The following is a 15,439-nucleotide window of genomic DNA, read 5'->3' on the forward strand; positions in this document are numbered from 1 at the left end:
CTGAGTTGGGCCTGTCTCTAGATTGCATGGGTAGTTTAGAATCAGCACATCTGTTAATATATAGTCATTTAATACGTCAAAAAGAAATTGTATGTTGAAAAGTATTTGCTAAAATTGAGCATTTTTTCTGATTTAAGGGGGAAAACACAGCATAAAAGGAATGTTTTTATTGAGTTACAGGAATTTGCTTTATACTTTTTTATGTTTTGTATTTAAGTACAAAAAAAAATTATGTATAGCTTTCACTTAAAAGCCAGCATTATTCTTAATCATGTTTATTAAACCCTTAAAATATTTGCATTAGATCAGGAGCAAGTACATAACATTATTTTAAGTGATTCCAAGTGGTAATCAGTACAGTTATAGAAAAAAATACAGTATTTAAGTATTTATAAAGAAAGTCAAAATTAATTATTTGCAGATACTTATGTAACTCTGGATTTGTAAACCCAGCATATGTAAGGTAAAGTGTTAGGAATTTCATGTTAAAAATGGAATGAGATACAGGTTTTCTCTTTTCACCTTTTCTAAAGTTCATCCTCCCCAACCCTTTTGTTTGATCTTAAGATCCTCCTCAACCTTTATTTTAGGTTTTTTTCCCTAAAAATTGTCTTAACTACTTTGTGAAGAATTTGTCATATGAAGCTTGAATTTAAATTTTAAACGGTGACTTTTAGAGACTTCATTAATCTGAGAGACAATGTTTTGGTTTTTTGTTTTTGTTTTTTACTGATTTAACCTTTTTTCTTGAGGTTAACTTTTCTTTCCATATTTAAAATATCCAGCTTTGTGTTTTTCTTTGTCTTTGGACAAAGATAATGATAAATGTTTTATATTTTTATATATATGTTCTCTATATATTTTTATTTTATGTAAATATAATATACATTATATATAAAATAAGTACATATATATTCAAGAACATATATATATCCATACATATATATGTTCACATGTATGCATATTGAATATTGTAATTATTATAACCAATTTAAATGAGTTGGGGGAGGGGTATTATAGATTCTGATTGCATACTGTTTGGGGGAATATATTAGTAAATATTCTGATAATTTTACTAATGATTATGCCCACTGAAGAATTGATTATGTTTTTGAGTACTGATTTCCATGAGGTCTAATCATTGAAAAGACTTTAAGGTCTAGTGTGGTTTGCAAACGTAACTTATGATGTGGCATTGCATTGTTTTTCCTTAAATTTTAAGATTATTTTTCAACAGGGAAATTTTACACAGTTGACTATAAATGTACATTTGGTGTGAAAGTACTTTTACACCATAGTAAAATAGTTTATATTTTATTTTTTAAGAATATTTTATATTTTAAAGGTCTTAGTAAATGGTATACTTTTTTCCCTTGACTTCTAGCAAATTAAAACTGCATTCAAGTATACTTTGGGATTTGCTGTAATTTGTGCACTTCTTCTTTTAGTTGGGTAAGTCTCGATTTTTTTCCCCCTGACAATGGAAATAAAGTAATAATAATAAGGCTCATTCAGAAAAATCTAGAAAAAAATGTAAGAAAAAGAATAAACCACCTTTTATATTGCTACCAAGCAATAACCACAGTTAACCTTTTTTATATACGTTTTTCTACCTGGACTTTTTTTATGTGCTCAGATACATGCAGAGTGCCCTTCTTTCCCATACGCATACCCTTCATGTTATAATTTTACAGAAATGTGATTTTATTTTATGAATTCTTGGTAATCTACTTGTTGACATACTAAAGGCATCTCTTTATAATAGTAAATGTAGATTCATCAATTTTGACTATACTGCATTTTCCTTTTAGGATATAATAATTATTTAATCTAATGATGATTACTTGGGCATTTATGATGTTGGAAATTGTTCTGTTTTTATAAACAGCTCTTTGATGAAACATTTCTGTGCATCTTTTCAGATTTGGTGCATCGGTCTTTAAATTTTTGAATTAATCTTTGTCAGTGAGTTCCTTTCTTAAATCTTCTTCCTTAAGGTTTTCTACTAATATCAATAATGTTTTGCATATTTTATTTATACATTTAAAATTTTCTCTTTGGAAAACATTTGTCCTTGTTAATAGAATACATTTATCCTTGTTAAAATAGGTTTTGATTCTTTTTTTTTTTTATGTTAGGAAATACGTGTGGCGCTAATAAGCTTTTAGAAGGTCGTTCTTATAATTTGGTTTCAGAAATTTTAGTAAATAAAAAATGTCATTTATTGAATACAATTTGTGGTGGAATAAAATTGGTCAGTAAGCTTTTGTAGTTATAGGAATTTTAGAATACCAATGCTTTTTATAATCAAGGTATATTTCCAGTACCCTTTGTCTGCCTTGATGTGTCATGAGAAAGAGTACTTACTGAAAGGACAATTTTTTTTTAAGTAGTTTTTATCTTCAGCTGTTGAATATATTTTTTAATTCTCTTTTGGCCTTTTAAGAAAGACAGGTGAATTTGCTTTTGTTAATTTGAAGGTCTGTCATTTAGAACCTTAAATTTTCTAGAACAGAGATCAGCAAACTTTTCTTGAAGGGTAGTTAGTATTTTAAGTTAGAGGTCCATATATTCTTTGTGGCAACTACTCAACTCTCTTGTACCTTTATAGTAGTCATAGACAAGATGCAAACAGAAGGACATGGCTGAGTTCTAATAAAACTTTATTTACAAACAGAGGCAGTCAGTATTTTGCCATCTCCTGATTTAGAATGTGACTGAGTACCATCAGCAAAACCTCAAATCTTTATAACAACCAGAGTATCTGTCCCAGACCAAAGGTATCTGGGGGTAAATTTGCATATTTGTAAATTTACTTGTAAAATAACTTGTTCTTTGTATGGAATATTATCTTCAGTCCTCATTTAGAGTTACATTTTGTACAATTCTGATAAAGCTTTAACAGATTCTGTAGATGACATTTGTTTATTTAGAAGTGGTATACTAAAAATTAAGCAAATGTTTCCTTGCAAATATGCTAGTAACAAGAAGCAACAGTTTGACCAGCCATTTTGAACAATATAACATTCACTTATTTTCCAAATAGTATTATGTACTAGTTATGTTCCAGATACTGTACTAGGTACTGGTGAAACAGCAGTTAACAGAAAAGACAACTTCTTTTCATGGAACATACATACATTCAAGAGGTTTAGAGGGGCAGAGAAAGAAAATAAACAAAAAATGGGTTGTGTTGAGGTTATGAAATGGTAGGAAAGACACTGATGAGAAGGTAGTATTTGAGAAGATATTTGAAGGAAGTGAGGGAGCCATGAATATATGTGGGGGGAAGAGCATTCCAGTCCGAGGAAACAGCAGGTGAAAAGCCCTGTGGCAAGAAATTATCTGGCATATTTAAGACAAAGTGAAAAAACTAGTATGGCTGGAGTAGAGTGAATGAAGGCGGGAGTAGCTGAAAATATGGCCGGAGGTAACTAAAGCTGCCAGATTTAGTAGGATATCATAGGCCATTGTTATGACTTTGATATTTATTGTGAGAGAGATGGGAAGCTATCAGAGGGATTTTTGTCCTTGAACGACATAATCTGACATTTTAACAGGATTCCTGGATGGTGTTTTAAGACTTGACTTTGGCAGTAAGGGAAAAAATAAGGGAACTGTGAGGAAGCTGTTGTAACTGAGGCAAGGCATGATGGTAGCAGTAGTGATTTGATTCTGCCTATCTTTTGGAGAAGGAGCCAGCAGAATATTCTGATAGAACACATAGGTTGGGTGTGAGAGAAAGAGGAATTGAGAATGTACCTGCAGTTGGTCAAACTGCATAGTCTTTGGAACACTTCTATCACTTTGGACACCAGATGCAACTTTGGGAGGTTCCTAAAACCACTCGCAGGTTTGATTATTTTCTAGAAAGATTCATAGAAATCACTGAAAGCAATTATATTCATTGTTACCAGTTATTATAATTGAATACAGGTTAAAACCAACCAAAAGAAGAGATGTATAAGATAGAGTCTGGGAGGATTCCAAATATAAATCTTCCATTGTCCTCAAGATATGTTACTCTTCTGGCATTGATGTATGACTGTATGCATGGAATATTGCCAACCAGGGAAACTCACATGAGCTTTAACACAGTTTTTATTGAAACTTGGTTATTTAGGCAAGTTGGATTGATTGATTGCCCACAATTATTTCAGCTTCCAAGACAGTGGACTCCATGTGACTCAGAGTTCTCACCCAAAATCACATGATTGGTCTTTTTGGCCCTCCACTTAAGATATTGCCAGCTTCTGCCCTAAACAAAGACGTTGAGTACCTGCCAGAACCATGAGCAAAATTCGCACCTCTTTTGGGCAAAGCCAAATTCTTTGCTACACAGAAGGGGTGAAGTTGTCATCAACTTAGATAGGCAAATCTGAAGGAGGAGCAGATCTGGTGGGGAGTATCGGAATCTCAGTTTATTTCATGTTAAGTTTTCTAGGCAGTCAGGAAGAGATGGTGAGTAAGCCACCAAATCAGGCTTTGGGAAAGTCAAAGTATAGTTTCTGCTCTTGGAGAAGCAATATCTCGCTCCAATGAGAAAATGAGTTTTTTCTTTTGTGAAATGTAAAAGATAAGCTACAGGATTGCTAAATATTATTCCCTGTGCCACCGCCCACCTTTCTCAGTACTGCAGTCCTTTTGTAATTGAATTGATAATGTTGGCACTCAGGTGGGTAATAGGTTAGAAGGAAGGGCATAGAAAGCAACCATACAGGTTGAAGGTTTTGATTCAGGTTGAAAGAGATTTCCTCTGTTGTTATAAGAGTGATAAAAATGAGAAGAGAGGTACAAGTAGGTTCTTAAGGTTTGTATGCAAATGAAAGAATTCCTCTCTGATTGGCCTCTATTTTCTCATTGGTATTTGAGGTCTTAGCTGAGGGCACTAATGGTGGGGAGAGTATATGAACTCCTGTATTTCACAAGCCTGAAATTTGTGAATAAAAGACTAAGAATGTTTTGGTTACCCAAGGTAGTGTTCTTCTCGTTACCATATTTAAATGAGGTATACTTTTAGGTTCAGTGATTGACTAAATTCCTGAAATTTCCCGAAGGTAACCTATCCTAGTTTTTGTTAAGTGATGTATGTTTTTCTTTTAAAACAGTAGATAATTTTATGGCGAAAGTGTGGTTGAGGTTTAACTAATTCATGTAGCTAACATTTTTGGAGCACTTTGTTGTGTAGTGTGTGGTTATGTAGTGTATGTAGTGTGCAAGGTCTTAGGGATAAAGATGGAGGGTCATTTTGTCTTTCCTCAAGGTTCACAGTAGGGAGAGACAAATAACATAACTTGAGCTATAATATTTAAGTGTTCTAATAAGAGATAAGTACTAGGTTTTGATGATGGAGTAGCAAGTTCCTAGTCTTGCCTTGAAGACATCGGGGAAAACCTACTAGGGAATAATATTTGAATTGAAATTTGAGGAGTGGAAATTGATCATCAGACTAAGAAAAAAGATAAATAGCATGTATAGTATATTAATCTTTTCAGAGTGCTATATATAACAGACATTTATTTTCTCACAGTTCTGGAGGTTAGACAGAAGTCCATGGTCAGAATGTTGGCAAGTTTAGTTTCTGGTGAGAATTCTTGTCCTGGCTGCTGCCTTTCTTACTGTGTCCTACGTGATCTTTCCTGTGTGCTCTCACTTGGAGAAAGAGTGCCCTCTGGTGTCTCTTCCTCTTCCTAAAGGGACTCGATCCCCTTAGACTAGGGTACCACCATTATGACCTCATTTGACTTATTATCTTCCTGAAGGCCCCATATCCAGATGCCATTACACTGGGGGTTAGACCTTCAACAAAGGAATTTTGTAGGGACAAATTCAGTCCATAGCATTCTGTTCTCTGGGCCCCCCAAATTCATGTCCTTACTATGTGCAACGGCATTCATCCCATCCAGCAGCCCCCAAAGTCTTAATTGAGCATTAGTTCTGAGTCCAAAGTCTAATCAAAATATCACCTAATTCAGGTATGGGTGAGACCTGAAGTAGGATTCATTCTTTAACAGTGAACCCGTGAAACCAGACAAGTTATGTGCCTCAAAGATAGAATAGTAGGGCAGGCATAGGATAGACATTTCTGTTCTAAAAGGGAGAAATAGGAAAGAAAAAAAGGCGTTATGGGTCTAAGCAAGTCCAAAACCTAACAAGGCAAATTATATTAGATCTTAAGACTCAAGAATAATCATCTCTGGTTGGATGCTCTGTGCTCCAGGCCCACTGAGGGGTAGGTGGACCATGACCCTAGGTAGTGACCCTGCCTTCTTGGTTCTGGGCATAGGTCCTGTTCCCTTGACTCTTTGTAGCAGTTGCCTGGTGGCCATAACTGAGGAAACTGAGGAGCAAGCAGCTTTACCCCCTGGGCCTGTGGTGGGAGTGGCAGCCCTGATGATAACATGAATTGCGTTGGATAATTTTTCTTGAAGGATGAAGCATGTTCTTAGCTGATTAATTCTGTCATCCTGTCTTGTAGAATCCCTAAAATCTCATAGGCTACCTTATTTTGTCCCGTCTCTCTTCCTTTATTTGAAATTGTCAGTGTCCCTTCTAGTGTCATCCTACCACAGTTCCTGGTTTCTGCCAAGATGGTTGATCAAACCCATGGTTTCCACCTGTACTCCTCTCCTTATTGGATGGTTGTTCAGCCACACTCTTAGCACAGGCTTCATTGTCCTTTTATAATACGGATGGACTAGTTCCTTCACCTCATTTCTCTCCTCTCACGTATTACTGTAAACAGTAAGGAGAAACCAACCTACTCCTTCAACACTTTGCTTAGAATCCTCCTCAGCTAAATGCCCAATTTCATCTCTTAAAAGTTCTGCTTTCCATAGAACCACAAAAATAGTTCAGCCAGAGTCCCTACACTGTATTACAAGTTATCTTCTTTCTTTTAGTGTCCAATAACATGTTCTTCATTTCTAGCTGAGATTTCACCAGAATGACCTTTAGCATCCATATTTCTACAAACATTCTGTTCATGATGATATATGTCTTCTCTGAGACAACAGAGGCTTTCTCTGTAACTCTTCTTTTTGAGTCTTCCCTCTTGCCTTTAACATCCATAGTTTTATCAGTAGTCTCTTTGTTAAAATACAAAATTCAGATGAGTCAATTTGAAGCTCTGGTTGGCTTTATTCAGCAGTTTGTGAATTGGGCAGCATCTGATCTAGTGGGTAGAAAGGAGTTAAAGAGTTATGCAAAATGGAAGATTGTTATAAGTAGAAGGAAGTGAAATAAGGAAGTTCAAAGAGGGAATTAATTCAAGCAAGGTCACCTTCCCTGAAGGCATACAGGGGGTTTTATCAGGCAGATTACCTTACTAGGAAATTCCAGACTGATAGGCTTAAAATTCCACTCCTGGTAGAGACTGAAACTGCTGTTAGGTTAGATTTTAAATCTTGGTGGGGATTAGCACAAGTGACTCCATTTGGGGCCTGCCTTCCTTCCCTTTTTCCTTCCTTCCTTGCTTTCTTTTTACTTTCAGTGCAGCCTAGGCTTTTTCTGGCTTGCATCTTAAAACTCTTTCAGCCTCTGATCATTACTGAGTTTCAAAGAGACAGCCACATTTCTAGGTGTTTATTACAGTAGCAATCCACTTTATGGTACCAAAATCTGTATCAATCTACTTGGGCTGCCATAACAAAATAGCACAGACTGGGTAGCTTAAGCAGTGAACATTTATTTTCTCTCAGTTCCAGAGTTCTGGAGGCTTAAAAGGCCATGATCAGGGTGTCAGCAAATTTGGTTTCTGCTGAAGATACTTGGCTTGTAAATGGTTGCTTTTTCACTGTCTCCTTACATGGCCTTTATTTTACTCTGTGCTAACAGGGAGAGAGTACTTGTCTAGCATCTCTTCCCTTTCTTATAAGGATATCAATCCTATTGGATTAGAGTCTTACCCTTAGGACCTCATTTGACCTTAATTTACCTCCCTAAAGGCCCAGTATCCAAATATCATCACAGTGGTGGTTAGGGCTTCAACATTTGAATTTTAGAGGGACGAGTTGAGTCCATAACATTGTGGTAACTGAGAAGCTGCAGTTAACATGGAATATTTGAAGAATGATAGAAAATATATAATGTGAAAATTTTCTTTTTAAAGAGAGCCAGAGAGAGAAACCAAGACTCAGATTATTTATTAGAGGGAGAGAGCGCAAGTAGACAGAGCAGCAGGCAGAGGGACAGGGAGAAGCAGGCTCCCTTTTGAGCAGAGAGCCCATCGTGGGGCTCGATCCCAGGACTCTGGGATTATGACCTGAGCCAAAGGCAGAGAGTTAACTGACTGAGCCACCCAGGTGACCATATTTTTTTAAATGTAATTTATTATTATTTTCTTTTTTTAGAGAGATTGCTGAAGAGGGGCAGGGGGAGGGGTCAGAGGAGGGTGGGGAGAGAGAGAGAAAAAAAAAGAGAGAGAGAGAGAATCCCAAGCAATCTCTACACTCAGTGCTGAGCTGGACGCAGGGCTTAATCTCACAACCCTGAGATCAAGACCTGAGCCAAAATCAAGAGTCTGACACTCAACTGACTGAGCACCCAAGCGCCCTACAGGTAATGTGAATTTAAACTCTTACCCACCTCAATACAAAAAAAAAAAAAAAAAAAGTATGTGACATTTCAGGTATTGGTGTAGGTAAGGGATAGGCTATGACATTAGCCAGGTAGACTCTGGGTCTTATAAACAATGTTAAAGAAATTTTGAGTTTTATCCTGCTGAACAATTGAAAGACAGTGAATATGTGTATACATTTGTGTGTGTGTGTGTGTGTGTGTGTGAATGCATGAAAGTAATTACATATAAATTTATTCTAAGAGTTAAAGCACCATGAAGGATGCATTTGAAAGGGGCATTTGGGAGTTGGGTTGGAGAATTGAAATAAAAATGGTAGATAGGAATCATTGTAATAGTAATGTAATCGTTGTAATCATTGTAATAGTTCCAGTGACAGATGAGGGTCTGAACTAGAGTAGTTACAAAGAGAGCAGAGAGGAAGAAGCTAATCTATTTGGAAGATAAATATGACTGGTGATTGGGTATAAGATGTGAAAATCATATTTTTTATTCTACTGAATTTATCATTTCAGTTTCATATCTACTGAAATTTGTTAGCCTTTCCTTTGTCTTTTCCTTAAGAGATAATCTGTATGAAACTAATACAGTGAGTCAGATTGGGTATAAAGTATTTTTAATAAGTGGTTTTTCAGTTTTACTCTTTTTAAGATTGTAAAAGAAATTTATAACCTTTGAGGCTCCAGGTCTTATCTTGATCTAGTGTGGTGTGTTTTTGGAAGCTAAGGTTCTTTTTCTGCATTTTTATTTTGAGAGAAACTGAGATTAAGAAAATATCTGTACTTTTTACCACATAAATCTCATTATACACTTACTCCTCGTTACTTTACTATCATCATCATTTAGTAAATGGCTGATAACCTTATGAAATGCTACCTCCTCATCAAAATTGATGTATCTATATTCAAGACATATCTGACTTTAGTTTTGGTTGCCTTTGTATCTGTTGGGAGGTATTCCTTTCTTTTCATACATCTTTGTCTACAGGTTGACATTTCTCCAATGAACATTAGTTTGCCCCTTTTGGTTGTTGAGAAGTTGAAATGCTTGCATGTCAGTCAGCTGTGGCTCTGCCTTCCTGAGTCTTCTTTACTCATCCTAGGCCCATTTAAAGTGGGTAAAGCCTGGCTCAGCAGGGTCTTCCAGAATTAAGGCCAGTGTCTCTGTTGACTAGTTTGTATCTTTGCCAAATTGGTTGTGAAATGTTTTGAATATTATTGTTCAGGATATATAGATGAATTCAGCCTATATATGTTTTTCTTAGTTTATGTGAAAATATTTCACATCTATTTCTTAGATTATATAGTCCTGGTGAAAAGATTGCCCTAGTTGAGGAGAACCTGCTTTGGGGTTTGTGCTTTTGTTACTCCCTCTAGTTCCTACCTAAAAGTAAGTGCTAAAATGTTAACTCTGCTGGATCTCCTCAAAATAAGTATTTTCCTGAAGTCATTCTGATAGTAGTTTGGGCCATTGACCTTTAAACCAAAACATTTTTTTTTCTTTTGTCATAGAAAGTTCTTTGTTAAATTTTGAACTGCTAGAGAGTCCAGCTCAGGAGTTTGAACATGTAATTGTCATCAACAACTAAGAATTAATTTTCTTCTCCTATTGGGCAGAACCTTTGGTCACCTAAAAGTGACATAGATAAAAAATTTTTCTAAGTATGAATACTATGTTTAGATATTTGTAATACATATTTCTATTTTAATAGTAAAATCGGTGATATTTTATACAACATAGAAGTTTTTCCCACACTCACAGAATTGGTCATTCCCAATTAGCAAATTCAAAATAAACTTTTCAAAATATATATATATATATCTGGAAAAGAAAAAAAACCCTGTCCAAATAAAATGGAGGGATATTATATAGGTAGTTTTTCCTTGCTTGGTTTATACTTTAGTTCAAATGCAAATAAATAAGTTAATATCATTATAGAAGTATAATTTGCAAGTTTTTTTTTTTTTAATTTTTTGATTCCACTTTACTTCTTTTACTCGTTTTTGATCTTATGGCCAGAGCAGTGGTGAACTTTTTACATTTATTGCTCTCTGTGTGAGTAATCACTTTCCTTTCTGAAAGTGGTGTGAAGTAAGTCTCCAAGATTAAGAGTGTAGTAAATGTACATCAGTGCAAATGGCTAGAAATTTAAATAACCTCCTGACATGCTCAGACCATTCATCTTTTTGTAAGAATAATAAGTATCAGTAGTACCAAGGAGTAAAGGTTTAAAAAAAGTTGAATGATTTACTTTGTTTTACTTGTACACATTATAAGGTACTTAGTATATTGTTGAACTCTTTTAGTATTTCTTCTTTACAAAAGAGGATAGATCTTTGTGCTTTGTTTACAATTAAAATTAGGTTAGAAAGGCAGTAGTATTAGAGTTATTTCTTATATTTCTGTTTGATTCTGCACATACACATTTTAATGGATACCCAGCCCTGTAGTCTTGTTTCTGACTTGTTTTCTTCTTTCCCTTATCTTTTCTTTCTTTCTATTTTCTTGATTTTTTTTGTCCTTTCTTTCTTGTTTGTTTCTCTCATTTCTTTCTTCTATTTTCTCCCAGTTTAAACATCTAGAGCAAGTCCTAGGAAGCTGTCACTGTTATTTTATGATGCCCCTTCAGCTTCATAAAAATGAAGCTACAGAAAAATAAATAGAAACTATTTTCACTATGTGTATTGTTTAGAATCTTGAATGACATAAAAAAATGCTAGGAAGAAAGTAAAAATTATCCCTCGTTTTACAATAAGATATTTACTGTTTATTTTGGTATATTTCCTTTCTATTCTTTTCCATGTATATAAATATATTGAAATCATTACATATATTTATATTCTCTTTTTCCAATTTAATATAGAAATTCTTGGGTTTTTTGGGCCATGGACCTTTTTGATCATCTTTAGCCCATGGCTCCTTCTCAAAATATTTTAAATGCAAAAAATAAAATACGTAGGACCACAAAGGAAACTAATTATTTTGAATGCAATAATAAAATTATTTTTTTTTTAAAGATTTTATTTATTTATTTGACAGAGAGAGATCACAAGTAGACGGAGAGGCAGGCAGAGAGAGAGAGAGAGAGGGAAGCAGGCTCCCTGCTGAGCAGAGAGCCCGATGTGGGACTCGATCCCAGGACCCTGAGATCATGACCTGAGCCGAAGGCAGCGGCTTAACCCACTGAGCCACCCAGGCGCCCCGCAATAATAAAATTATTAAATGAAATTTATAATATGGTAAACACATAGGTAGGAAACTTATCAAACCCCTCTGTACGTGTGCAGATTTGGTTTGTTTGTGTGTGTGTGGTGGGGGCAGTTGATCTATTAGATTTATTGATCTATTGATTTATTAGAAATTTATTATCTATAGATCTATTGATTTATTAGAAACTGAGTTTTAGAGGGGAGCCTGTGTGGCTCAGTTGGTTAAGCATCTGCCTTTGGCTAAGGTCATAATCCTAGGGTCCTGGGATCCAGCCCCTCATCAGCTTCCTGCTCAGTGGGGAGCCTGCTTCTTCCTTTCCCTCTGCTGCTCCCCCTGCTTCTGCTTTCTTGTTCTCTTTCTCAAATAAATAAGTGAATAAAATCTTAGAGAAAAAAAAAAAAGGAATTGAGTTTTAGACCATTTCCTTTTATTTAAATTTTTATCTTTAACAGCCATTAACCAGATTTATTTTCTTTTTTGTAGAGCTTTTGTTCCTCTGAATGTTCCTAATAACAAAAATTCTACAGAGTGGGAAAAAGTGAAGTTCTTGTTTGAAGAACTTGGAAGTAGTCGTAAGTATTCTTTTTAAAAAAATATTCATAATAGTTCATATTTTGTGACTCTTGGGACTTTTCTGAGTAGTCTGTTTTTACAATGTTAAGAATTTAATCTCACAGTTCTTTTACCTTGTGATTAAACGTGTGCTAGAAAAATTAGGAGCCTTGTGTTGTTAAGACTCAATTCCAGCTATTATGTAGTGAAATCTCTTCATATACTTACCAAGTTGAAACAAAAATATAATCTTCAAAGTATTTTAGCATTGTAGGTTTTATGATTCCTACATGTTTGTTAATTCACTTGGGATTATATAGAATATGTTAAAGAAATGTGCTTGATATATTGTTTTTTATTTGTAATCTTTAGCCAGTGAGCGAATACATATTGCTGTTTGATCATTAAGTCATTTTTATGTAGAATATAAATTACACATGTTTCATACAAATGAAATAATATTTTATTATAAATTTACCTCACCAAAACATTTTGGAATTGCTTTTCCGGAAGTTTTCCTTAACTTTATTAGTGTGACTTAGGTTTTTAGAGGGAAAAAAGTAGGCAGGTTCAGGAAGTTAGGTTATAGAAAGATGCATAGTCATTGAAAAATGCAGTTGATATTAGAAACCGGTATCAGATAAGAATGTGTATCTTATTACTCAGAATTTCATGTGCGTTTGAACTTGGTAATAATTTTATTTTCAAGGAAACCTAGAATATTTATTTTATAAACCTGAAAAATGTTTATTGCTTTTGTATTTATTCTTTTTAATAAGTACTATATATAGTCTTGATCAACTTTTCTTTTTCTTGATCTAGTTACAATATTAAATGATGATTAAATTAAGTCTTGGAATCTTTGCTATACAACTTCTTAATTTTCTTGCTTTCCACTTAAGATTTCATTGTGTAAATCATGGTCCATTAGTATCTTGCTGATACTAGCAAGAACTAGGATAGCAGTTCTGGCATGTACTAATATTGAATTGTCAGGATTCATGCTCCTGGTCCCATTACTGAGAAATACATTGCTTCTTTTCTCATAGTTAACTCCTTCAGGTCTCTTGCGTAACCACTCTTCTGCCTTAAACATTAAGTTATACACTAGTCTTTGAGTATTAGTATAACTTGGATTAGTAATTACATAGGTAGCATTTTTCTAATTTCTGTAATCTCATGCTCTTTAGTCTTAGCATTATTTCTTTTATCTCAAATCTTAAACACCATACCCTAGAGCACATTTTGCTTATTGGTATTAGTAATACTAACTTTTTTGATTGGCCAAATATGTTAACATAATACTCCAGATCAGTTGCAGGGTGCATATTTTCTCACATTTTTCTATTTCTGATATTGTGATGTATTGCTGTTAGCTAACTACCAGATCTCTCCTAGGTTTTTTTTTTTTTTAAGAGATTTTATTCGAGAGCATGAACAGGGGGGAGGGGCAGAAAACAGGGGAGGAGGGAGAAGCAGACTCCTGCTGAGCGGGAAGCCCAACACCAGGCTCCATCCCAGAACCCTAAGAACATGACCTGAGCCAAAGGCAGTTGCTTAACCAACTGAGCCATCCAGGTGCACTTCTGCTAGTTTTATGAATACTTTCTGTTGATAATTCTGGTATGATCAAGAAGGTAATAGCATCAGAATGTCTTTGACTTAATAACATCTAATATTTTAGTTTTATGAAATGAAGGCTTAAAAATTAGGCATACATAGTTCATGAATTTGTTTATTAATATGCTTTTGCCAGGTGTTACATAAAACTGAGACATGAGTTTTAAGAAGATAAATAATTCTGATTTTATTGTTATTCATTAAAGATTAATATACATTAAATTAAAATTATATTTGGTTCCACAGGACCTGCATTTTAACTAAATCAAAACAGGTTCAGTAGGACCTGTATTGAAACTGAAAAAATTAGTATTACTCCCATTTATGAATATTCAAATTAGTATCACACCCATTTATGAATATTCAAATATTCAAAGTGTTTCTTTGTATAATCTAATTATTTAAAAGTGTCAGTCTTGCCTCTGACTTATTGGCCTTCCCTTAAGTAACTGACTGTGTCTAACTTGTTAACATAGTATTCCTGTGTTGGTACTTTGTTGGAATTTATTTCCTGTTTGTGTTTGCTTTTTATTTGGTTTTGTTTTTTACCTGCCAGATGGGCAGTCTAACTCCTTTCAAATTAAAGAATGAAGTAAACTCTTTAAATTTTAGTTTAGACTGTATGTTGAAAACGTGTTTGAAAATTAAGAAAGAAACTGGGAGTATCAGGATTGAGGGCAGAGGGAAGAGAAGTAGTCAGTGTGAGTGGCTTTCCTATGTAATGTTATTTCTCAAGGACTGCCATTCAGAAAGTCTAGGACTGTTTTTTGCCACCTTTTGAGCATCTAATATTTTTGTGATTTCATTTTAGGCTCAATAATTAGATAATACTTTCTCTCTTTAAGAAGTGAAAGAAAGAAAATCTTAGTCCAAAAGATCTTTTGCAAATCAGTTTGTGAAGAGCCCTTTAAAAAGCTCTTTTCTCAGGGCACCTGGGTGGCTCAGTGGATTAAAGCCTCTGCCTTTGGCTCAGGTCATGATCCCAGGGTCCTGGGATCGAGAACCAAGTGGGGCTCTCTGCTCAGCGGGGAGCCTGCTTCCCTTCCTCTCTCCCTGCCTGCCTTTCTGCCTACTTGTGATCTCTGTCTGTCAAATAAATAAATAAAATCTTAAAAAAAAAAAACAAACCCAAACTCTTTTCTCAGGCCACCTTGCTAGCTCAATCAATAAAGCATGTAACTCTTGATCTCAAGGTTGTGGTTTCAAGCCCCATGTTGGGTGCAGAGATTTTCTCCACTTGGAGTTGGCACTTCAAAGATGAGGAATACACATTAGGTTTTTTCCTTCAGAATGTGTAAGAAACCCAGTTTTTATATCTTTATATTGATTTTTTGAATATAAACATTTTAATAATATATGTGTACATTTTTAACAAAGTTCTGCTTCCTTTGCAGATGGTTTAGCTGCATTGTCATTTTCTATTAGTTCTCTGACCTTGATTGGAATGTTGGCAGCTATAACTTACACAGTAAGTGTAAT

General features: G+C 34.7%; 1 protein-coding gene across 1 annotated transcript in view; it reads left to right on the forward strand.

Moving 5' to 3' along the window:
- LOC111152167 (LMBR1 domain containing 1) overlaps nt 1-15,439 on the forward strand; it is a 154,024-nt gene that overhangs the window by 34,065 nt on the left and 104,520 nt on the right. Inside the window, exons 5-7 of the mRNA XM_022510527.1 lie at nt 1,385-1,452; nt 12,272-12,360; nt 15,355-15,428. Of these exons, the coding sequence (XP_022366235.1) occupies nt 1,385-1,452; nt 12,272-12,360; nt 15,355-15,428 (231 nt within the window). The remainder of the gene's footprint in view (nt 1-1,384; nt 1,453-12,271; nt 12,361-15,354; nt 15,429-15,439) is intronic.

The sequence above is a fragment of the Enhydra lutris genome, unplaced genomic scaffold (assembly GCF_002288905.1).
Source record: "Enhydra lutris kenyoni isolate GAN:26980312 unplaced genomic scaffold, ASM228890v2 scaffoldscaffold28, whole genome shotgun sequence".
NCBI classification, from domain to species: Eukaryota; Metazoa; Chordata; class Mammalia; order Carnivora; family Mustelidae; genus Enhydra; species Enhydra lutris.